Raw genomic sequence first — 26,267 nt, 5'->3', positions numbered from 1 at the left:
GTAATTATTAAATAGTCTTGTAGAACAAACACGTAGTACTTTATCCTATCAAAAGATTACACGTTATTAGAAATAATAAATCTGCTCATCAACCAATTATTAAACCCCACACCCAACGTGTCAAACCAAGTTCACTAAAGTGAACCGGTTCTCTCAGTCGAACCCCCCCGGAAGCACGAAAGCACGATTTCCCTCTCCCTTCAGAAATTATACCCTAAGTGGAAGAGCTAAGCTGGGCAGCAGTGACTCTCATTGGTGCAGGGAATGGAGGCAGAGGCTAACTGAGCTTCACGTGGTGGCGTTGGGCAGTTTCGTGGAGAGAAACCAAGGGAACGGGAGAGAGAAGCTTCGAGCATGGACTGGGGAGGAGCCACGGGAGGAAGGGGATTGGAGGTGAAGGAGGTCAGCGATGTCAAGAGGGTAGTGCCGGTGGATAGCAGCGACGATGACAACTGGGACGTTGGGAAGAGATGGAGATCAGGAAGAGAGGAGTTGGCTGGAGAGAGAGAGAGAAAAAAAAATCTATGTCAGGTGTAGGTGTAGGGTGCATAGTGATTAATCTATAGCAAAGCTCTATTAGAAAATTGTATTTCGTAAACAAATTTAATGAAATGCCATCTTGTGATAAGATGAAAGAATTGCATCATCCATATTCCTAGAATGCCTAAAAATGTTCAATGTACACGAGTAAAATGTACACTCATAAAATCGTATGCCATTAAAAGCTTGTGTTTATATAAGCAGTTTTAATAACATGTCATCCTGTGATAAAGTGGAAATATCATGTCATCCAAATTCTCCGAGTGCCTAAGATATTTCATGTGACATGGGCACAGTAAACACACCGATACGAGCGCAAGCATACAGATTGAATCGCTCACATGAGGAAATAGCTATAATGGCAAACAAAATTCCTTTCTTGCAGTAGCAGACTCGTACAAAGTTTTTCTATCAAGTATACAACATATGAATCGCCGTGGCTGCACATAATTAGACAAAACTGTATACAAATTATTTGGAATTTGGCAAATAAACCATTTTTTTTCTTCCCTTTCTTTGGCGATTTACACATACCAGCAACTTGTACAAAGCTCTATAACAGGGTAGGTCACAGACTTCTCGGAAGAGGGATTATTAAAACAAAGAGAGAGAGAAAATAAAAGAAGGAAAAACAAAGAAAATGAAAACACAACTAAAATGGACCTTTGAAAGACAGCAATTGATAAATTTTAGTCCACCTGTTTTAAGATGGGCTTTCCATGTTTAAGGTAGCCCCTGTACCCTTGTGATCGGAAAAAACTTCATAATTATCTTCTTTCACCCTTGTGCTGGTTGGAGCCAGTTTGTCCTCTATTCATGTTCTCCTCGTTCCAAGAGGCGTCCACTGGAGGAAGTTGATATTCATCAGGTTTCAATGCCAAAGCAAAGTCGGGCAATGTTGGTGCCGTCTCCATGATTCTGCAATCGAGATTGGTTGATCAATATCAACCTTTTATCAATCAAGAATGATAAACAAAAAAAGCATCAAGGTTCTTATTTCGCAAGCAAGTCTTACCTCTCGTAAGAGTATAAATCACGGTTTATCCGAACCTTGCTTGAAGTATCTTTTGGAATTTTCTCAGAAAGATACTTCATGGTTCCCCAAAGCGGCGGATTTCTGCACCAAGGATGGCAAGTGAGGTCACAAGAGACAACATTATTTCAAATCCAAATAAATCCCTCATTTAAAGAAATAAGTGTAAAAATAAAAATGCCGGACACAATAACTACTTGCTGTCGTTACAAGAAGATCCCCACATATTAATTCCAGTATGAACATAGAAAACCACAAAGACCCACTTGGAAATTTGGAATGTCCTTCCACAATTTACGGGCTGTGTAAAAATGCAATAAGGTGATGAAAGTTGAATGTCCATAGTTCCATAATCTCACTGTAATGGGCATGCCAAATGTTATATTAATCCAAGGTCAGAATATTTTGTACAAACTTTTGTGTTAAAAATATAATATAAATAATTAAATCTACATCTTCCCATCAGCTTAAGCGTATGGCACAAGTGGGTGATTTAACTAGTATTAGAGCAAAAGTCCTGAGTTCAAACTCTAGCTCTACACTCCACCCCATTCATTAAATATCCCCCATATTGGGCCCTTTATTAAGGGAGAGTCTAGTCTACATATGAAGGGAAGTGTTAAAGATATAATATTAATAATTAAATTACCTCTTCCCATCAATTTTGGGACAAGTGATTATTAGACATTAAAATCTTGTTTTTGATAAATAAAAGGACCCTAAATACGCAAATGTTGGCTAGACCACTATGCCTCAACACCATATTCTGCAACAGTCTTAATTGTAAGATTCAAGCACATGAAACTGCTCACATTCCCCAAACTTGAAAGAAAAAGGCACCCAAGCACGTCCAATGATCCTAAGTACAACCTGTGTACAGAGTCTCAAAAAGAGTAGTTAAACGTGCAATCTCAAGGTCAGGGAAAAGAGTGAGATGAACTATTGTAAAAAGACAAAATAGAAAGGACCAGAAAACATGTAAACAATGACGAGAATAAACAGAAGCCTGCAAAATTACTTTCACAAGAAGTCAAATTATGGTAACTACTCGTAGATTTGTGTGGTGCAGGAATAGTAAGGAAAAAAGTACTATATATAAGTGAGTTAGTATACCTTGAGTAATTGTATAATAAATTTAAACTTTTAAAAAAGTACCAATACTAACAGCCTTATCTCCAAAATTTGGTTGATTACATTGATCTTCTCTCCCCTTACCCTAATTTGTTTTTCTAGTTTACTGATGAAAACCCTCACAAACTTTGCTCGAGTCTTGAGACTTGCCGCCCATGAACAATAGTTTGACAAACCCAAAGGGCAGATGACTGATTTGCCCAGGTTTTGGACATACTTCCACATCATTAATGATTCATTAGTGTTATGGCAGCCTCTGCATTTGCCTACGAACAATAGTTTGACAAACCCAAAGTTCAGGGCAGACGACTGATTTGCCCAGGTTTTGGACAGACTTCCACATCATTAATGATTTATTAGTGTTATGGCAGCCTCTGCATTTCCATTAGGCAAAAATATGATATGGCATGAGAAAACATTGGACAGCTATAATAAAATAAAATAAAATAAAAATAAAAACAAAAACATTGGACAGCTATAACTTATCAAAAAAAACATTGGACAGATATATCTCTAAAGTCCGGTTTGGATACAAGAAGTGTTTCATCTCATCATTACAACTTTCTCAAATTTTCACACAAAATATAATAAACAATTTAACTTTTTCAAATCTCAAAACAATAATAATATTAAAAAATAATATTCTAACAATATTTTATAACTTTCATCTCAACTCATCTCATCTCAACTTACTATCCAAACCGCACCTTAAGTAAACCATCTATGTTTAGCTAATTTCCCTTGTGTCCCATAGTTCTACGCTCCAATATGGATCATCTCCAACTTGTGATGCGATTTTCAGCAAGTCTACGCCTCCCTCCCTCCGCACCACATTTAACCATTTCAGTTTTTTTAAAATAAGTTGGAGCTCAAATACTACGGATGTAGCTAAAAGAAACCTAAGAATAGCAAATTTAAATAAGACAGACATTAAGCCTACTTCAGACCTTACATGATAAATTATATCATGCGTCAGCTGTCTAGATATTTTATGTTTTCTCCTTTTGAAGAATAAATTGGATAGTTTGATCATCTTATCCGTAAATCCTATTAGTCAATCGAGCTAGTATTTCCCAGAATTGTGGCACGGGCTCTATCAGTGGCTGATCAAAAGTATTTTGGTTTTGTTTCTTTTTAGTAGATTCCGACTAAGATTATTTTTTTCTTTTTCGATGAATGTTTTTTTTTTTCTTTTTACTCAGGAATCCTAGTCTTTGTCAGGAAAGGAAGATCACTAGCAGCTTATTTAAAGCTATGTAACATGTTACTTATAATAAGATTTTTAGCAGCTACCAGTGCTATTCGAAGGTGTGATTGCCTTGTTTTCCACTGTAATAGCCTAGGAAACCTTGGTGTGATTGCCTAGGTTTTATTTCTTCTTTTTCTTTCTTTCTTCTTAAGAGTCTTGGAAAACCAGACCTCATTTTAAACCATTAAAATCTAAAAGTTCACCAGCAGAATACTTATCAAAAACAAAAAAATTCACCAGCAGAATTACAAATAAAACTTCTTGATTACCTATCAGAAAAAAATCACAAGCAAAACTCCTATTCAACTAAAACCCAACATACTTAGATTTGTTTCACATCAAACAAAAGAAATCCTGAATAGCCTTACAGATCACAAGAAAGTATGTTCAAGATTTTTAAGGATAAATGGAATCGTAGAAAAATCAACATGATTATTAACCTAAAACAAATGATTTCAAAAACTCCCACAGATGACAAGAAAATACGTTCTAGGCTTAGAGAAGAAAAACTCCCACAACAATTCAAAAGGTAGTAAATGATTTACTGACTGTTACTTCATAAATTTATTTCCAGAGAATCAATCTTGGTTTTTTCCCCTTTCATTCCTTTTTGCTGAAAGAAAACAGGAAATTCTAATTACCTGGACAGAGGAGGAGCTGTACTAAAAGCCTCACTCGCCTTCTTACTTTCTTTGAAATATTCATCTGCCGCTTGCAAAGCAGCTACAGCCATCCCATGGGATTTTTCGGTATTTCCCTCATCAAGGATTAAACCATGATAATAATATGCTGCAGCCTAGATAATTATGGAAAAACAAAAAAAGTGAGCATGTTTCTTTGAACTGTGTAACAAATTCAGCACTCAAAAATAAATTATATACTTAATATCGTTTTAGGCTGTAACCAATAATGCTGAAATTTTGTGGTATGCCCTATGCAGATGTCAAATTTTATAGACCGAAATAATCAGGAACACAGTAAATCTTGAACACGCAGATTTATATTGTTCAAAAACATTTTACTGCACCGCAACAATTGAAAATATCATTAAATATTAGCTTCAAAACTCGACCATTTCACTTTCCAACCAGTGGATGATTCTGAAAGAAACTTGGACTGACAAGGAAATAAAGACTAGTGCTAAACAGGGTAATAAAGCTGCAAGCTGCAAGCTGCATACAGACCAGTAAGTTATTGGAACTGTACAAATCATTAAGCAGGTTCAAACCCCTAACTTTAGCCCTGGTGAAATGTCAATAATTCTACACTTTTAAAAGGGGAGAAAGAGAAGAAAGATATGCAACCCTGGTTAATTCCTTGCCAATAATAATCCTGATGAGCAACTAATGATGGTAAATTAATTTTGTCCCCATACGGAACATCCATTCCACATCAAACACTTAACTTCACATACAACTATTTGCAATTGGGCACCATCAAATCGACAGTCCATGTCCTTAAGGAATGCAACAAAGATCTGTGCCCAGGGACACCTGGCCTAAATCTACATATGTATACTTAGTGGTGTAGGAGAAAATAGACTGCATCAACAATTCACCAGCTACTATAGAAGATGAATGAGATTGAGCCGAGAATTTCGTGACTGAAATATTTAGCAAGTTGTTTAACAGAAGATTCTTGAGACGTCCTAAAGTACCAAAAAAGAGGAATATTAGACAGGATCAACCCTTACTAAGTCAAATTTTATATTTTAAACGGGAGGTTTCTTTCTACGGATATGATTTTCATAAATAAATCTCCAATTTTGTTTTCCTTGGGCTGAAATAAATGTTAGGCATCCAATATCAAAAGATTAGGCTTCACTTTATTGCTTTGTGCTATTTGTATCCCCAACACCACACGGTGTTACTAGACCGGCTTTGATACCATGGAGCAGTTTGGAATCATTATAAAACTTAGTTTCAACTGGAAAATAACAAATGTGACACTCATATAACTCTATCATAACTCACCCTTTTTTTATATAAATTTTATTGAGTAAATAGGCATAGCCGAAGTACACAGGAGGTATACAACCAGCATACACCTATTTACAAAAATCAGGATACAAGAAAATCATTAAAGCAAGCTCCATTAAAAACACGAGATGAAGTCCAAAGAAATAAAGTATGGAAGAAGAAACTTCTAAGCTCATCCGAAGAATGCTCCTTATCTTCAAAACTCTAACCACTCCTTTCAAACCATAGGCACCACATGATACATTCCTTTCAACCAATAGGCACCACATGATACATAGAGGAATCATTTTCCAAACATCCGCATTTAGTGAGTTAGCCTTACATCGTTGCCAACAAGCAAACAAATCAACCACCCTCTTGGGCATCACCCAAGCAATACCCATTCTATTAAAGATCTCCCTTCATAACATCCTTACCACTTCCCAATGAAGTAAAAGATGATCTACCGACTCCCCACTCTTCTTACACATATAATACCAATCTGTTACAACGAGACCCCTCTTTCTCAAGTTATCCATAGTCAAGAATTTCCCTAGAGATGCAGTCCAAACAAATAAAGAAGTCTTAGGCGGCACCTTACTTTTCCAAATACACTTCCAAGGGAACAAAGCATAATTTTGACTATGCAAAGTCTTATACGCAGATCACACAGTAAACTTCCTACCCCCCCAGTATACATCCAAAGCATCCTGTCCACTACATTATTATCAATATGTACAGTATACAATAAACTGAAAAAATCGGAAATAGCTTCAAATTCCCAATCATTTACAGGTCTAATAAAACAAACATTCCACTGTGGGGAACCACTAGAACAATCCGATAACTCAAACATCGAAGCCTCTTGATCAAGAGCCAATCAAAAGAGAGAAGGAAACATGGTCTTAAGAGCTAAATCACCACACCAAAAGTCATGCCAAAATCTGATTCTAGATCCATTGCCAATCGCAGAACTAATAAATCGAACAAAGGCCTCCCATCCATTTCTGATATTCTTCCACAAACCTACACCATTCGCACTTCTCACTTCATTTGAACACCAACCCCCTCACAAACTCCCATACTTCAATTCAATAACAAACTTCCATAAAGATTCTCCTTCCTAATGGCACCCCCCCCCCCCTAACCATTTCCCAAGGAGTGCCTTATTAAAAATCCTCAGATTTTGAATTCCCAACCCTCCACTAGATATTGGTGTACATACCTTATTCCACTTAACTAGATGGAACTTAGTCTCCTCTACAATTCCTCCCCACAAAAAAGCTCAAAAAATCTGCTCAATTCAATTAGCCACACTTGCCGGGAAAGGAAAAAGGGATTAAAAAAAAAAGTGGGAAGATTAGAGAGTGCACTCTTATTTTATTTTTTTTATTGGCAACGGGTGTCTGAAAACAAAGTCTCGACTAATCCGAGGGGTGCACAAGCCCTCGGCAAAGATTTCCCTCAAGAACACCTTGGGTAATTCAAGGGGAGTTCCCCCAATCCAATGGCCCCTAGAAATTGTTTGCACCGAAGAGGATTTGACCTTTAGACCTAGAGGAAGCATACCACCAAGACCAAGGCTTTTACCACTTGAGCCAACCCCTAGGGTGTACTCTTAATAAGAGTAGTTCTTCCCCCTATCAATAAATACAGTCTTTTCCAGCCAGTCAATCTCCTCTCAATTTTCTCCACAACCCCGTCCCAAATAGCCTTGGCCTTGAAGGAAGCCCCAAGTGGGAGACCCAAGTATTTGATTGGAAAATAAGCAACCTTGCAGCCCAAAATACTTGCCAACCTTCTAATGTTCCTAACTTCACCCACTGACACCATCTCAAACTTCCTGAGGTTCACCTTAAGACTAGAAACAGCTTCAAAGCAAATCAAGAGAGCCTTCAACACCTGAGTATGACTAGGATTTGTATCATAAAACAGTAATGTGTCATCAGCAAAGAAGAGATCAGAGACATTAATAAAACCAATATTAGTGCTTCCCATTGAGAAGCAAGATAGAAATTCCGCATCAACCGCTGCCTTCAACATCCAACTAAGTGCATCCATAACAATCACAAAAAGAAAAGGGGACACTGGATCCCCTTGTCTCAATCCATGTGTGTTGTTGAAGAAACCAGCAGGGGTAACATAATGTTCAATCCACATACGCCATCTCTCCCCAAAACCACACCTCCCAAGTAAAAAAAAAATCTCAATTCACATGGTCATAGGCCTTCTCCATATCCAACTTGCATAAAATGCCTAGCACTCTCGTTCTCAATTTACTCTTTAAACATTCATTTGCAATAAGAACCGAATCAAAAATATGTCGCCCCTTAACAAAACCATTTTGAGGTTTCGAGATTATCTTCTCCATAATCATACTCAAACGATTAGCAAGTACCTTTGAAATAATATTGTACACCCCATTTACAAGGCTAATGGGACAAAAGTCCTTGCAATCCATCGCCCCCGCCCTTTTAGGAATGAGTGCTAAAATGTCATATTTAGGCATTTCTCAAATTTTTGATAAGAAAAGAATTCCTGAAAAACTCTCATAATATCTCCCTTCACAATATCCCAACACTTCTGAAGAAATTCCATGGAAAATCCATCCGATCCAGGGGCTTTGTCTCTAGCTATCCCTCTAACCACATGGTGCACCTCGCCCTCCCCAAACGTCTCTCCAACCAATTTGCACTCAAGATGTCAAAAGTCTCAAAAACCAGCCCATCAAGTTTTGGCCTACACGATTGTTGTTCTGATAAAAGCATCTCATGATAATGAACCACATAATTCTTAATATTAGCATGATCGTCAATCACACAACCCTCCAAATGGAGCATCTCAATGGCGTTGTTTCTACAATGAGAGTTGGCAACCCGATGAAAAAACTTTGTGCAATGATCATCTTCTTTCAACCAAAGAGCTCGAGATGTCTGCCACCACAAAATCTCCCCCATCAAAATCAGCTTTTCAAGATTAGCAGTCACTTAAGTTTTCGTACTCAACTCCTCTTCCGATAAACCCCCTATATCAGCCCTCTCCTCCAACCTATGCAACTCCTCAAAGAGGGACTTCCTTCGACAATCAACTTTCCCAAAAACTTCCACATTCCACTTCTTCAAATCATTCTTTAAAGCTTTAAGCTTACTTGCCAATATAAAACTCCCAATATAAAACCAGGGTACAATAAACTGGTAAGAAGACCACCATTGTCTCACCATATCCACAAAACCATCGGCTTTTAACCACATTTTTAAACTTAAAATACCTGTGACCCCTATGAATACCCCCACAATCCAATATGATAGGAAAATGGTCCGAACATACCCTTGACATTCTTTTCTGGCAGCATTCCAAAAAATAAGCCTTCCAAAGAAGGAGAAACAAGAAATCCATCCAACCTTGACCAAGTTCGGCTGTGAGACCATGTGAAAGCACCCCTCACCAGAGGCAAGTCCAATAACTCTAGATCAAAGATAAAATCAGAAAAATCAGCCATAGCAAGATCAAACTAAGTCCCCCCCAACCTCTCACTTGGAAACCAAGTCACGTTGAAATCCCCTCCAATACACCATGGCATATCCCACCAAGTATAAACCCTAGCAATCTCATCCCACATAAGCCTTCTACTAGGCCCATAAACGCTCGCAAAAGCCTACTCAAATCCATCTTCCACGTTCTTGAATAAACAAGCCACTGAGAATTCCCCAATACACTCCTCTATTAGTTCCACAATCCTCTTATCCCACATCACAATGACTCCACCAGAGGCCCCCTTAGAGTTAAGGAAAACCCATCCGCCTAAGAACACATCCCCATAAACTTCCGATAATCTTCCTATCGAAAAATTGCAACTTTGTTTCCTAAAAACAAATCACATCAACCTTCCATTGACGGAGTAAATTTTTTGTACAAAGGCACTTTTTAAGGTTATTTAGCCCCCTAACATTCCAAGATAGTATCTTGGGCTTCATTAATTTGAATTTGAAACCCTCCCCTTATTCCTTACTCGACTTAGACTCCCCTCCTTTGCATCATAATTTATTGTGCTAGTAAGCCTCTTCAATTATCTATTTTTTCGATATTGATTTCGAGGACGAATAATGACCCTATTCAATGGCAATAAGGCCCTAAACTGGTCAAATCCCAAGAACGCTTGAATTTCTTGGACCTTCTTAAGCACCCATTTTGAAGAGCACCCAACCATACTCACACCTGGGAGCAGAGTACATAAAGGCATAGGATCATCACCTACCTTCTCCCTTTCACTATGAATACAGTCCATACTCTCCATATCCCTTACAACCATCTTCATCTCAGCAAACCTCTAATTGTCCCCCATTAGCGAATAATCATCCTCCACCAATGAGTTAAGATGATAATCCTCCTCTTTACGCAAAGCTAAATCACACCCAGAAACACTCTCATAGCATCCCTTAAGATTTCCGAGATTTGAGTGAGGAAAGGGACAAACCTCACCATCACTCTATCCCAAGAGACACCTCCAACCGAGAAAATACTAGGAGAACGACCGTCGAGACCTCGAGAGCAACCATTGGCGAACAAACCGATGACAAGATGCTAATCCCAGGGATATAAACAACCGGCAAACTCTTCTATGTCAACCCCAATGCCGAAGGAGCTACCATCGATGGTTGATTGATATCAATCAAATTCAAACCCAAGATAGACCCGGAAACGTTCTTAACCCGCCACACCGACATGGGCCGGGTTGTCTTTTGAAAGGCCGGATCATCTTTTTGTTTTCCTTTATCCAGTTCACTAGATTTGGGCCTCTTAAGTAATCCAGGGCATTACATAGTAGGAAAAATATAGGTGCATTTCAAGATTCTATATGTCTACCATTTCATCCTTAAGCTAGAGCATCCTTAAGTTCATCAAATGAACACTTGGCAGTTACTATCGGCCTTAGTCATGGTATTCAAGTACCTCTGATATAATTCAGTCAAAATGTATACTCATATAACCATATGATTTATACTATAGGTTCTCCAATGTTGTGATGTAGACCAACTTTTAAAATCAAAATTCATTATCTATTACACAAATTTCATCCATTCCAAGATATATTAGAGGTTTGTAATACATTTCAACAACATTCACTATCCATTCCTTACGGTAATCATTTCTCTTTTCTAATCATATAAACAGTTCAATTTCAAAAAAAAAAATATTTTGCTCATTATGAACCAATTTTCCTTCTAATTTGAGCTTGTGTGCCATTTGAGTCTAAATCCTATCATGAACTTGTAAATTGGATGGTCAATTTCAAAGGCCTATTTCTTGCCTCATAAAGTTTCAAGATCCAAGTGAGAACCTTTTCCAAATGAGCTTAATAGCCTCTAATTCACTTGAATTCTATGTGTATGTCTAACTAACTATGCCTCGAGACTCAAGAGTTCAAGTATTTTTCCATTCATATCCAATAACTTAGAAGTGAGATTTTATTTTCCCTACGGAGGTTTAAAACCATGCAATCTAAACAAGAAGAAGAGATAAAGATTGAACACCAGAGAGAACTAAGGATTACAACAAGACCGAAAGACTATAATTAGACAAACAAAATAATAAGCTACCTTTGCTTCAACATATTTCCACTTCACAAAGAGTCGATGTTTTTCCCCCCAGCCATTTGCTAATGGAAGGTTCATTATGTTATCTTGAGCCTGCAAAGGGAAAAGCATGAATTAAAGCAACATATACTCCAAAGTGAGTAATTGCGCCTTCTTTCAAAAACAATATTTTAGTACTCACATAAATACGAGGGACAACGTGGGTGATCAAGAATCATTTTGGAAAGATATGTTATCGCTATAGAACTAACAAAATATCTAAAATTAAACTATAACAGGTTCCTAAGTTAGCAACCACAAAATTTTAAATTTATCATCACTATCACACATAACGAAGAGAAAACAACTACGATCACCCAATATTCGAGTAAACAAGGAGTATGCATAACTACATATCAAATTAGCATTACATATACGATCTCACTGGTAAATGAAGAAAATAATGAGTTGGAAAAAATTGTGGCCACGAGAAATTCATACCTACAACCCAACAAAAAGTTCCATTGTTTTTGGACAAGTTTCCAAGAGAAATAAATGAATAAGAAGACAATAAAACTAAGTGACTAGACAGCAGAAAATCACACATTCGCTACTGCTTTCAGATATAATAGTAAGTATTAGATACCAAAAGAATCAGAGATGCTAATTAAAATGATCATTCTAGAGGGAAGAGTATTTTTCATTGGTTACCATAACTTGTTGGAAGGGTTAACTTCATTTGTGAAAACTGTAAACCAACTAATCAAACCAATGTCAGCTCAATACATCAGATTTTTTAAAACTTCTAAACAATCCGAAAGAATCCAGATACAACACCAGCTCAATCTCAAACTCCTAAATTGAGAAACGCATCTAACAATACCATACCACGCTTTATCCCAGGGGTAGGGATTGAGAACCACTTTTGCCTGACATATAGCCTTCTCATCCAAAGTTCTCTTTACACTTGTGCTTTGGCAAGCTATAAAGCTGAAGCGTAATAGTACCGACTTAATTAAGTTTCCAGCTTCATTGCACACACTCACAAACCAATTCTGTGTGTGTGTGTGTGTGTGTGTGGTAGGTTCGTTTATTGAAACTTCTACAAACCAATCACTCCAACCCCATTCGTATCATACTCTCTGAAAAGGGGGAACCAAATCACAAGCAGGTATACTTTAGCATTCTCAGAACCTGGCCATATGTAAGCCACCAGTATCAAATATTAAGAATAAAGTGTTATCTGAACAAGTCAAACAACCAAAATGGATGTAATCTGGACTTCATTGAATATTTAATGGTGACTAGAAAGAAACGGGGGCCAATTCAGTTCCGCTTTCTCTGACATAAAACACTTTCTGTAATCAGTTTTAGCACTACAAACTAGCCGAGTTCAACACAAGTTCAAAAGTTCATTTTTGAGCTCAAGACGAGCTATAGATCTCAACTCACTCTGCTTGACTAAAATAAATAACATGATCTTGAACTCACGTTCTTTTTTGGATTATGCAATTCAAATCCACATGCTTACACTTTTTTTTTATTGGTAATGCCGCATGCTTACACTTTGAACAACAGAAGACCATCTAAGATCCATTTGTCGATCCAGAAAACAAAAAAGAAGAAACAAATAAATGGAATTAAATTAATTTTATATATAATCACGTTCTGAAGAATATGTGCCTATACAAGCCTGGCCTTAGATTTTCCAAATCAGAACACACTCGCCAGCTTTAAGTAGGCACCTATTGCACGTAAGTAACATATAATAATAGAAACTCCTATTCCCCAGTGGTGCCTTTGTTACTAATGGGTTTTCAAATGTCTTTATTAAACAAGGATGTTCCACACATTTATTATTTTGATGGGGTCAGAACTGTGAGCTGAATTGATAAAGAGGGTGTGAAAGTAAAAGAGATCAGAATTCCTACCCAAAAAATAAAAGAAAAAGAAGAAACCCTTGTAACAAATGTTGCAGAAAAGAGGCTCTGATGGCATCCTGCCATGGATCAAAATTTAAGAACTGATAGATTATAGATTTTATAACTGCAAAAGCTGATAATTCTCTAGAAAAAAATTTAACAGTCATATGTACAAGCCAAAAAACAAGAAACAACAGGAGCGTGAAGTTTTTAGGTCCATAATTAATAGTGAAAAGTTGATGTTTTCACACCTGTTGCCAGTACTTCACCATCTCACATGCAAGTCTTCGCTTTACTGCAAGAGTAGCTTTGGTGCTATCAATTGCCATTCCAAGTTGAGTGTCACCACCCTAAAACAATGCATCAAAAATATCATCAATGCCATAAAACAAAAGAGGGGAAGAAAAGAAAAAATGGAAAGTGCCAAGCCTAAGTGCGCACCAAGAGAAGTCACTGTGATTAAAAAAAATGCTGAAGATTACGACTATATCTAACCACTCCTCCCAGAATGCCACCTGGGTAGGAAGAGCACCAGTAACAGCCATTTAAAAGGAAAGTGCCTTTACAAAACATATTTTCAAAAATTGAATCAATTTATTATCATTTTAAAGAAAAAGGTAATCATCTATTTATAGAGAAGAAGCTGAATATCCAAAGCAATCCACAAACTTAAGCTAGCATGGACAAAGGCTTAACCAATATTTCAACTCCCATCAAGGTCTACTATACTCTGTATAACCCCATTTGACGTCCTGACCCAAAAAAAGCCAAAAAAAAACCAATAGAGAAAGCCATTACAGCCAGTTCAATGGAACTAGTAGAAACCCAATAGAGACACACGGGCTCAACCAGCTCAACAAACCAAAGACAGATCCAAGCGGCCAAGCATGTGGAGTCCAAGACCATCAAAAGAGAAAATGTCAAGTGGATTTTATTTACTAGAAATGATAGATATTAATGTTGTTGTATATCCAACTTAATTACAACTTATGTAACTCTTTTTATTAATGCTTCATGATCTAGGGGTGTAAGGAGTTCGATCTGGACCGGAAAAACAGACCGGACCGAACCATTCAATCCGGACTGGATCGAACTCCAGACCGGTCGGTCTCGGTCCCATAAATTGTGGACCGAAAAAATTCGGTCCGATCCCGGGGTCTATAAATTTTGGACTAGACCAGACCAAACTCCTATATATATTTTTAAAATATTTTTAATAATTTAATATATTATTTTTATATAGTAATTATATAAGTTAATGATGTGATTTTCATCTAATTTATTATCATTGACCATATAAAATATGTTTTAATGAGTTAATTACATAATTCACATTAATAATTCACTTAATTTTAATTTAGTAATTTAAATAAATTTTTTTTATTAATTTATTTGAAAAAAAAAAGAAGAAAAAAATAAAAAATAATTGGGCAGGACCGATAGCTACCAGTCCGGTCCGGTTCCTAAGGATTTTCAGCCTGGTCCAGTCCGGGGAAAATGATGGACCGAAATCACCACCACCCCCCCCCCCCCCCCCCCCCCCCCCCCCCCCCCCCCCCCCCCCCCCCCCCCCCCGCGACCGGACAGGACCGATTTACACCCCTAGTTTTATCACTCAATAGTCCTTTTGGGGGGTGGGAATTCAAGAGTTTACCATATATAACAAGTAGCTTACATTCTCAACGAATTTGCCAAACATCAAGACAATCAGAGATTAAAAGATTCCCAACTATAAAATATGTGCAAACCTACATCTTATTTTTTATAAAAAAACAAAAACAAAAACAAAAAAGTGACTTGATTTAATGCAACACAAGCATATGGAAATCAAATTATCAAACTGTTGGTGTAACATATACAAAGTGCTATACCAACTAAGTACAACTTGATCCTATCCCATTGCGAGTAGTTTGTTCTTCTTGAGAGTTGAGAGATATTATAAAGCAAATATTGGCATGAGATTCCAGCTCACACATTGGCATGACATTAAAGCAAACAGTAGCTTGATCCCATGACATGCACCCCACAGGCAAGAGCCAGATGAACCACTCCAGCTTTTGAGAAAAAAAATATATTAAATTTACTGGACAGCCTATACCTTATTGACAGCAACTATTTAGATATTATGAAAAGAAATATTTCTCATCTCTATCAGAAAAATATGAAGTTATAAGTTTGAAAGCCTGAGCATGCCCTTTTCAATGCAACTATTATTGCTCATGACAAAGTAATATAAACACCCCCAACAATTCATGCATTTTAATGCAATAATTATTACTCCTGACAAAGTAATAATAAACACCCTAACAACTCATCATCTAAGTCCATCCAAAGAACAAGTTTGCACCTGTCCTAATGCTTGCAGGCAAAGTGCTCGAAGAACTCCTTCTGCTAGGTCTACTGGAAGATTTCTCCTACAAGGGAACAGCAGAAAAATAAGTAAGAATAAGCCTTAGAAGTAACAACAATAACATATAGGAAGTTGCTATTAGTGCAATTCTTTCACCCATATAAACCTGAGTTCAGCAGGAAAATGTGGGAGAACATGCCGGACAGCACAATCTAGGTATCCTGCTGCCTTCAAGAAAACATCAATGGAAGCACGTCTATTCTCTGCCACCAAATAACCAAGTTGACATTTCTATGTTAGGACAAGCAGAAATTAGAGAAGCAATGTGAACACAAAGGTAAAAATTGAAAATGGAAGCATGAAAGCAGCATCTAAGTTCGCTAAGAGTGACCATCACATAACGAGTTATTCAACCAGCAGAGATTTCTCACCAGGTGATAGAAATCATGTATGACAGGAACATCCTATATCATTTTCAAACAGAAGATAAACCCCTAGGTACATTGACATCAAACCAGAAAAGGACTGCTAGATACATCACCAAACTAAAAGAGAAAAATGTTCCCTAAAGCATTGAAGATTATTCCTCACACTAGGAAACAAATTTAAAACAAGATTACCAACCAGGCAAAATTTTTAGTTGGGCTCAAATTAGTGTTTTCAAGTTTCAAAAAAAAAAAATCCTGCTAGATGTAACAAGATTGACAATTTGACATAGTAACAGCTATGAATTAAGAAGAGGCCTTTTCTTCAATCTTCAACTGACCTATACCTCATCCAATCTGCTGCTAGAAAAAAAAAATTATATATATATATATATATATATATATTACTTTTTTTACATCATTTCATAAAACTATTGATACAAGCCAACAGGTAAGACACGATAGATTCAAATCTGTCAGCAAAAACATCTTGATTTTGGAGTATTGAGCTTTGTTTCACCAAATGACTAATTTATAAGTAATAACCAGTATGCATAATTCAATAGAAATAATCTTAGAGAAAAAATAATAACACCACCGCCAGTTGCCATGTAACAATCGAAGTATAGCGCTAGACACATGCTCAATAACCCCAAAAAGATTGGTGCTGCACCCTAGTCCTAAGTTTGGATTAGACTTTAAATAGGGCCCATGAGCCAGATTTTCCTAATCAGATTAAAATTCTACAATTTAAATTTTATATATTGTTCTTGTTTGATTATTTGAATTTTTATGCGTTTTAAGTTTACATGATTGAGAGTAGTTTATGATAAGCATGCGGTCCAGCCCACTGGACAGCTTGTGGTGCCAGCTTGGTGCCCAATTTAATTTTTTATAGTTGACCTAGAAATATAAAGATGCAGAGATGCTGCTAACAACCTCAGATGACTTTAGTAGTAGAAGTCAAATCTGAGCATATTAGCATTTGTTTTACCAGAAGTTCATGAATTCCTCACAAGACATTAGAAGGAGTTGCTGTGAGCAACCACAAGTGGGCCAAACAGCCACTGTTTGGCAATCTACATGCATTTGAGCACGTCTACACATACACACAGAGCATATAGTGAAGTTTAAGTATAGAATATATGACCCAAAGTTAGCTTTTGTTCACCATCACTAGGTAGACAGCAAACAACATTATGGAGTATTGGTTCATACCTTAGTCAAATGATAGGAGGTTGAGTAGAGATTGACATGGAATATGTACCTAACTTAATAGGTGTTTGATTGACGTGCTTAGTTGATTCTCAAATCTAAGGAGATAAGGTAAGTGGCATGATCATAACCTTTATGTGTGCCATACTTATTCTGTTTTGCATGAAAAAGTGTTGTTTATCTATGTTATGTACTGCCATGTTCATTGTCAACCCCTTTTCATGAACCTTCATTGAATTATGACAATGTTGATTGTGGAAGCAAATTTATGACATGCTGATTTAGTTGTTTCTCTGGAATGGATGTCATGTCATGAAAATCACTCTTATGTATGTTATGCTTATTGATTGTCATAAATGGATGTCATATTACAATAACCATGTTTTGTTTATATGCCATGTTTAGTGCTATTCCATGAATATGAATATGAATGAGATGCACATGAATATGAATATGACACGCCATGAACATCAAATAGTCAACATGTTCGCATGCATCATGATAAGAAAACTTTGATGCTTGGCCTTGTGTTATTAGTGGATAAGCAAGCCACAAAACTAAGTGTGTTCCACCATATGTTATGTTATGATTTTGTGTAGTCAACGAACAATTGGGCCGATGCACACATGTTATGATGGCCACTATACAAGTGAAAGGTAAGATTAACAAGTCATGCATGGAACATATTAGATACATAGATTCGATCATTCACTCATCAATGTTACATGAATTGCCATGATTACTTCTTAAATTCCGTATATGTTACGACTGAATGGTCCACATCCTACATATAAGTATAATTTATGAATGAACATTTCCAAGGTTAAGTTAAATTATGTTTGCAGTATGATGTGATGTTTACCAAGTCTTCAACTCACTTTTTTGTTTGTTTTTATGTTTTAATGTACCAGGTGATGATGATGTGGACATGTAGCAGGAGGGTCAGGAGTAGATTTTACTTTACCAGAGTTTTTACGTACATATATAACACTCCTAACATATGGGAAAAGGTGTTACAACTGGTCAATTTGGAGTTTCTCTATCATTAGTTATGAAACCCAATTTTACTAAGTAGCCAATGTGGGACTTAGTACCCATGTTTACCTTTATAACCTAACAACTCTATGTGAGTTACTTATATTCCCAATATGGGACTTGGGTGTTTCAAACCCCCCCCCCCCTTTTTTAAATTCTTAACGTCCTCATAAAAGCCATATTATGTAGTGCTCCAGTATCTCATGACTGGCCTTACTAGGTGGCTCTGATACCAAATGTAACAATCCAAGGAAAGCACTAACCACATTTGCGCTATAACTCCAAAAAGACTAGTCAATTTGAAGCTTTCTATAATCACTTATAAAGCTCAAACCTAGAAGTAGCTAATGTGGGACTTAGTAAACATGACTACCTTTATAACCTACCCACTCTATGTACTTTATTTATATTCTCCATATGAGACTGGGGTGTTACATGTCATCAATACCATGTCCAATATAGACTACGACGACTTCTAACCATGCTGCTAAGAAACATAAAGGGAACATAACATAATATCTTTGTAAGGGAAATGGAAACCAAATTCCAGTGAAGGCTTTTCTATTTCCAATGTTTTGCATCGCTGCGAACAATTATTAGGTTTGGTTACATTATTTAATGGGTTTCCTAGCCATTGCCACATATATCCTTCTAGGCAGACTGATTAGCTAAACATGCAACTTGATTGGCAGCAAGATCTATTGGACAAAGATTACACAAATTCAGCTGATATGTCTTCTGCAGTGAACCAGTATTATTAGTCTTGCAAATTGACAAAAAAGAGAGAACTTTATCTCCACTAAAAGGCTCAAAATAACTATATGAAAGATTTGGAATCACATGTCATACCCTATATGATGTGTAAGGATAGGTGGTGTATGGAATCCCACATTGCTTGGGAATGAAAAGTTCTTGCTCTTTATAATGGTTCTAATAGAGCTCCAACTGTATCATTGACTAGTCCTTTGGAGTATAAGCCAAGTGGTTTGGGTCTTCCATTAGTGCGTTACAAATGGTATCAGAGTTTATCTTAACCAAAAATGTGGAACTTGAGCCGTGTCACCTATGACGGACTGGCTCGACAAGGAAATCGGAAATTTAAATAGGGAAAGATTGTGATACTCCATATGATGTGTAAAGAGTATGTGGTGTATTGGGTCCCACATTGCTTGGGAATGAGAAGGTCTTGCTCTTTATAATGGTTCCAATGGGACTCCAATTATATCATTGACTAGTCCTTTTAGAGTATAAGCCAAGTGGTTTGGGCCTTCCATTAGGGCGTTACACATGTTGCTCAATTATTATGATAGGCAATAAAGAAAAAGTTTAAAATAATAACAAACAGAATTAGAGATCACAATAACTCAAGCATAAAGTTTTCCAGCAAAAACTACCTTCTGATACCTTTGGCTGATAACCATCAGCAGACGTTCTTGGAAGAAGTAATAAATTGGCCTGTGATAATGATATTATTGCCATCAAATGCAAAACTGACAACACCTCGTACCAAGCATTAGAAATGGATGTTTCCTGCAAAAGTACCCACTCATATAAGAACCTCTTTTTTCCACATGACTAGATGATGAAATGCAACTAGAAATCAAAGAGACTGTATGAATTTGTAGATTGATATATTAGTCCTGCTCTCTCACCTCTGCCTCATCCTCCTGATTTACCCATACAAATTGTACTTTGTATTGTAGCTGGCTTCCTGCAAAAAACAGGAAAACAACACTTTTAGGACTTATTCAACATTTAACGCTTTATAATCAGAGGATGTCACTAATACAAGATTTACCATCTTTAACTAGTCCTAAAAGAACTGGCAAGTAATCTTCCAGAGCCTGCTGAAGATCGGCTAAAGTTGAGCCTCCTACAAATAATAATATCATCCAATGCGTCAATGACTGAACTGGTATTATGTGATCAAAGCATATCAAGTTTTTACATAACAAACCATGCTGGGTTTTTCTCCTCGTTCTTGTCACTGTAGGAGCTTCTTGACCAGCCATTACAACAATACGAGTTCTTAGAGCAGATAGGCGTTCCACTAAATTCTTGGTCAGGTGGTCACCAAGTGACTGGGAGAAATCAACAGGTTTAGGAATCCGAAAACCAGGAACATATACTGAAACTTCTCCAATGTTTGCTGGCCTCCTTCTATTTCCACCAGTATCCTTTGGTGTTGACACCAGGCATCCCATATCCTGAAACTTATTGTATCTGTCAATCCAATAATGTGAAATAAATCAGCTTCAACACTATTTTCTTTTAACAGATACATACAAACAGTTGAACATGCAATGTGCCTCACAAAAAATACTGGTGATAAAGGGTGTTTAAGTAAGGTTTCAAAAACGTATGAAACACTCACAAGGAAGTAGACTATTAACAATAAGCAAGCCATAAAGATGACTAATTAAATGTCAACCAACAAAGCAGAAGTAGTAGGTTACTCACGAGCAGCATTGAAATGACTGGTACTAGAACTATCTGTGTCTCTGTTGACAATGAGTGCTTTTTGGTAATTGATGTAATAAATTTGGCCCTATGCGATCCATTCCACAAATAGAATAGTTCTATGTCATTGACGTCTTTTCTATTTAAAGATAATAATAATTAAATTGGATCAACCCACCTTGTCCCCTATCAGACGGTCGACTGATTAGTCAAAACTTCTGATTATTTCCGCACCAAAAAAAAAAAAAAAAAGAATTAGAGATTAGAAGAAGGGAAAGAATTATACATGGAAAGAAAGTGCATCACGAGGATGGCATGAGCTATGACAGTGTTACTTTTGTCAAACTTTTGTTGTGACATCACGAGCTCTTCAAAAGTGCAATCCAGGCTTCATGGTGATTCAAACTTAAGGTAGGAATCCCCCGTGCACCCCCCCCCCCCCCTCCCCAACCCATCACTCGAGTACAAAATCTCAAAGAAATGGAATTCAATAACAACTGGAATTAGGAAATCCCTCCCACCCTCTCCAAGCGAAAAAAAATGGGAATAAAGGACTTCGAAACAAGCTCAAACAAGTGATAACTGAAGTAAAGACTAACCCCCTTATCGGATTACAAAGGGGGGGGGGGGGGGGGGGGGGGGGTGAAGTATGGAGCAATAAAGATAAACATACGTACATATACGGATAATCTCGAGGAATTGCGGGCTCGCAACTTAAATTACAGAAGAAGTCCGGAATGAAAACAGGAATGCTCCCTTTGGTTGGTGAGAAGGAAAGAAGCGAATATCGAATTCCAGATTTTAGCTAATCTGAGAGCAAAAAAAAAAAACATCAGCAAAAGCCAGAGGGAAAAGTACAAAAGAGAGAGAACCACAATCCTCCCCGGAATTTAGCAAAATAAAACTGTTGAGCTTCACTGTTTAATTCGAGAACACCGAAACAAAATGTGGTAAAAACAAAAATATAAAAAAAATCCAGTGTTCGTCCTGTTCTTCAGAGGAACGGAACCAGTTTCGGATCATTCAGAATTGAAGCTAACGAAATGGAAGTGAAGCCTTACCATCAACAAGACCCTTGTGTTACCAATAGAAAGAAGCAGAGCCAATAAGAGAGCCCTAAAGTCGAAGAATTTCACAGCCTCCTTGCAGAAAAGTTAAATCTTCATCGCACGCGAATTCAAAACTTCCAATTCAAGGGAGAGAGAGGGAGAGAGAGAGAGAGAGAGAGAGTGTTGGAATGTTCGAATTGAAATGATTCGGCTTTTGGAGTATAGTTTTTTTTTCCGAATGATTCTATATAAAATAACGGATTAGGCGATTTGGTTGTATTTAGTATTTAATATAATTTTTTCAAATTTGCTCATAAAATACAATAAATAATTCAACTTTTTTAAATTTCAAAATAAAATTATATTAAAAAATTATATTCTACTAATATTTTATTTAACGTTTAATTTTCATCTCATTTCATCTGTATACCTAAACAAATGTGTTAACGTTGTATTTCGCACGTCTTTAGATTAAGTTTTGACAACTCAGGTCTTTGACAACAGGCTTGCAAAAGATTGAGAGAAGTGCAACTTAGAGAGGGCAGCTTAGGGACCTGGTAAACTTCGATACCAATGTTAGTAAATATTCTTGAAAATTTGTAAATAAATAAATGGGTATAGGAATCAGAGAACTTTTTGGTACCGGAACTGACTATTTATACCATGGTTTGGGGAGGGTGCAAATAGTTTTTTTCTCCACAACATCTATGCCTTCCTCTCTGTATTTACTATCAGACTTTTTTTAATGCGGCATGGCTTTGCATCGACTCCATAAATGTGGCGTGTAACTTAACAGTAATGCCATTAATGCAACGTGATTCCCGGACCATGCGCCTGGTATATACAAGCCGTAGATGATCTGATGTCGATGGATCAAGGACCCTTCGCATTTTCCACTACGCTCTGTGCAGGCCCCCGAGTTCTAAAGGCGGCCGCAGAATGTCAGGCTGATCTGTCTTGTTGACTATCCAACGCTCATTCCTAATAGACATTATGTCCCCTACGCAAATATGGGAGCCCTCAAGCTGGGAACTAGGCCAAAGCCCAAATGGGCTTTAAGCAGTGGAAAAAATCCCCTTACACGAGACCTCACTGTTTTTTTAGCTGTTACTCATTAAAGATGTCAAATTTCTTTACCACAAATATATATATATATGCGCGCGCACACACATACAAGTAGTGCTATTTGAAAGTCTTTGTACTACACATCATCTATATGGCAAGTGATTGGTGTGTGGTATAAAGGTTTTTAAATAAAATTATTCTATATACATAATTCTATTTTCAAGTCGATATGAGTAGCACATCATCCATATCACTTCAATAGTATGATTTGATATGTAATATTTAAATTTTAAAATTTATCTTTCAAATCAAATTATGTCATAACTCATATAAGCATAATTTATCGTTCAAATCAAGCTCTACGTATTGATTTGAGAATAGAATAACTTTTGTACGTGTAGAGAGAGAGGGGGGGTATGCTTTGAGTTTTTCTTTTTCAACTATTAAATGATGATGATGGCTATATTTGTTTCTAGACACAGTTTTATGGAATTTCATCTTTAGGTTAGGTTGAGATGAAATGTGTTAAGATGAAAATTGAAAATTGAAAATTAAATAAAATATTATTAGAATATTATTTTTTTAATATTATTATTATTTTAAAATTTAAAAAAATTGAATTATTTATTATATTTTATATAAAATTTTATAAAATTTATAATGATAAATTAAGACGAGACGAGATGAGTTGAAAGCCCCTCTCAATCCAAACCGAGCGTAGAGCCTATTATATCCTATGGAGTACACATTCATTCTTAGTTGAATTTACAACTACAGGCTCTGTAATAGTCAAACAAGCACACTTGTTCATTCAATTATGGGTGATTCATGTTGGGCTCACACTTATGAGAACGCTACACAAGTAGTATTAAATATTATATGGCCTCACATATTATCTTCCTTTGAATTTTATGCGTTAAATTAGACAAGTAATTAAAGAGAGAATTCTATCTATCTTAGTTCAATTCGAGAGAGAGAAAAAATCATATGATCAGGCTGCACCGTGCTGCTCTCAAGTGGGCAAATTCCCCAGAGATATTGCGTGTGGCGCCCTAGGAGTAGCCAGTACACCTTAAGGCTTGATTTGTATGATGAAACTATTTCATATCATCTCATATAATTATTATAACTTTCTCAAACTTTCAAACAAAATAAAATAAATAATTTAATTTTTTCAAATCCTAAAATAAAAATTATATTAAAATTATTCTAATAATTTTTTATTCAACTTTCATCTCATATCATCTCAACTCACTATTCAAATCATGCGTCAAGAGTGGGGTGGGGGAAAGGCAACCGCCTCCAAAAAAAATTTAAAAGAGCTTTGCTAATTGCTACTCTTCATCTGACACACCACACTTGTTTTTAATTTTTTAATTGTTTTTGTTTTATTCCTGTTAAACGAATTGAGTTCTTCTACTTATCATTCCTATATCACATACTTGTTAAGAAAAAAAACAATCACATATAGTGTATGGTGTGTGGTGTGTGGTGTGTGATATATGGTGTAGGATTAATGAGTAATTTTTCTTTTGAAAAAATAAATTAGGACAATGCTAGGATGCACACACCAAATGTATACCCCAAATATGCACAATAGTGCAAATAATTTTTTTTTCTTTTAAATATTTTTTAAACATCCTTAAACATTAAGAAAAAATAAAAGAAAAATACAAATTTACTAATAGTCACTTCTTCAACCATTAAGAAAAAATTAAAATTAAAATTAAATATATGAATGGACACATTTGAGAGACATACTAGTATTTTTCTAAGAAATTAAGCGTATTTTTAAAATGATCAAGCAACTCGGCACTCAGCTCTTCCCATTAGGTGTGATCACTAGTTCATTCCTCTTTTCCTTTTTTTTTTTTTCTTTTTTTAATATATTTAAATATTTAAAAAAATATTTACTAGTAGTAACTTATAGTTAAAAAATAAAAATAAAAATGCACTAGCAGTCAAATACAGGAACAAACTAGCATTTTTCTTTTTAAAAACTTACAAAAATATCCTTTTCTCCAAAAAAAAATTAAAATCAATCTAATCTCAAATGCAACAAAAGAAAATTGATTTTTCTTCAAAATCCTATAGTTTTGGTTCAAGAAATTTTTGAAACTCATAGCTTGTAATCTCTCTATATTATTCTCAGAGTCCTCTTCAAGATTTTTCTTTGTTGTTATATTTTATTTTTTATATCTTTTTTTATTATTATTATAAATGTGGGTAATATATCCCTATAATCGATAAATATCTTAATAAATTTTGTATCTTGAGTATCTTTAAGAAAAATACTAGATACAGTCATAGAAACTTATTTTAAAAAATTTATTTTTTTAATGGTAAATCTCACTTTTTTTCAAATGAAGTGTCCAGAACTTGAACACTCTATAGTTATATCTAGCATTACTCTATTTTTAACACATAATGTAAGGAAACGTACAACAAATAGAGATAAAAATGGCAAAACAGTGAGGCGATTGTTAATCTGTCTCTTAGTTAAATATTGCCTCCCACTCACAAAATTGAGTTCTGCAAAAGAGAATATGACAAGTTTGCCCTCAGGATACAACACTGTTTATATAGTGTGTAGATTGCAAATTCTAAACACTAATCTTAGAACGAACATATGTAATTGCTGAAGTTGTATTGTTTCATTTGAATTTAAATAAAACGGTTTATATCATAAATGTGTGAAATAACTATCGTTGACAGTTAATAATAACTGTAAAAAAAAGGATGAAAAAACATGTCAATTCGTTTGAATTAAAATAATTATGTCACTTGTGACGATGCGTAAGTGCTAAATGCGTCTAAAGCGTCAATGCGTCGCGCGCATATGTGCTCAATGCTTCACACTGGGTGACACTAGTATTGTGTGTCTACCCCTATATTCCAATTTATATATTGTGAAATCCATTCACTTAAACCACTAAAAGTTTGCTTATCTTTCCAATGTAGAACTAACAAAAAATTATATTGCAAGAGATAAAAAGTTAAAACTAGTTGAATGACATATAAAAATATGAAAGTAATATAAAATAAGTAGGACCCAATTACTCTAAAGATAAAATAGACATTTATAAAAGGTGACGAACTCCACAAATCTAGACACTTTTCTAAACTTTTCAGATCTTGTCTCTCTAGATTTCTATAGGGACGACATCTTCTTTAACCTCTCATCAATCATAATTTCTATATTATATTGAGAGTTACCAGAAGCTATAAGAGATTGTAAAATTATCAAACATAATAGATTTAA

At 35.9% G+C, this 26,267-nt stretch overlaps 1 protein-coding gene across 4 annotated transcripts; it reads right to left on the bottom strand.

The window, feature by feature from the left end:
• Window positions 1-890: 890 nt before the first annotated feature.
• Window positions 891-22,168, bottom strand: LOC121241870. Of its 4 annotated transcripts, XM_041139726.1 has the most exons (14): window positions 21,953-22,168; window positions 21,569-21,701; window positions 21,070-21,109; window positions 20,389-20,654; window positions 20,230-20,304; window positions 20,082-20,142; window positions 19,826-19,962; window positions 15,923-16,019; window positions 15,754-15,820; window positions 13,658-13,756; window positions 11,509-11,598; window positions 4,595-4,749; window positions 1,556-1,657; window positions 891-1,458 (listed from the first exon to the last, which is right to left on the bottom strand). In XM_041139726.1, exons 4-14 carry the CDS (start codon window positions 20,633-20,635, stop codon window positions 1,308-1,310), a joined length of 1,281 nt encoding a protein of 426 aa, XP_040995660.1. In that variant the 5' UTR covers window positions 20,636-20,654; window positions 21,070-21,109; window positions 21,569-21,701; window positions 21,953-22,168; the 3' UTR covers window positions 891-1,307. The 4 variants fall into 4 exon arrangements, with proteins under 4 accessions (XP_040995660.1, XP_040995659.1, XP_040995661.1 ...); XM_041139725.1 differs by lacking the exon at window positions 21,070-21,109; XM_041139727.1 differs by lacking the exons at window positions 21,070-21,109; window positions 21,569-21,701.
• Between the last annotated feature and the right edge of the window lie 4,099 nt (window positions 22,169-26,267).

Source organism: Juglans microcarpa x Juglans regia, chromosome 8D (genome assembly GCF_004785595.1).
Source record: "Juglans microcarpa x Juglans regia isolate MS1-56 chromosome 8D, Jm3101_v1.0, whole genome shotgun sequence".
NCBI classification, from domain to species: Eukaryota; Viridiplantae; Streptophyta; class Magnoliopsida; order Fagales; family Juglandaceae; genus Juglans; species Juglans microcarpa x Juglans regia.
Note: the sequence above shows the minus strand (reverse complement) of the source record. Positions and strands in the feature narration are given on the sequence as shown.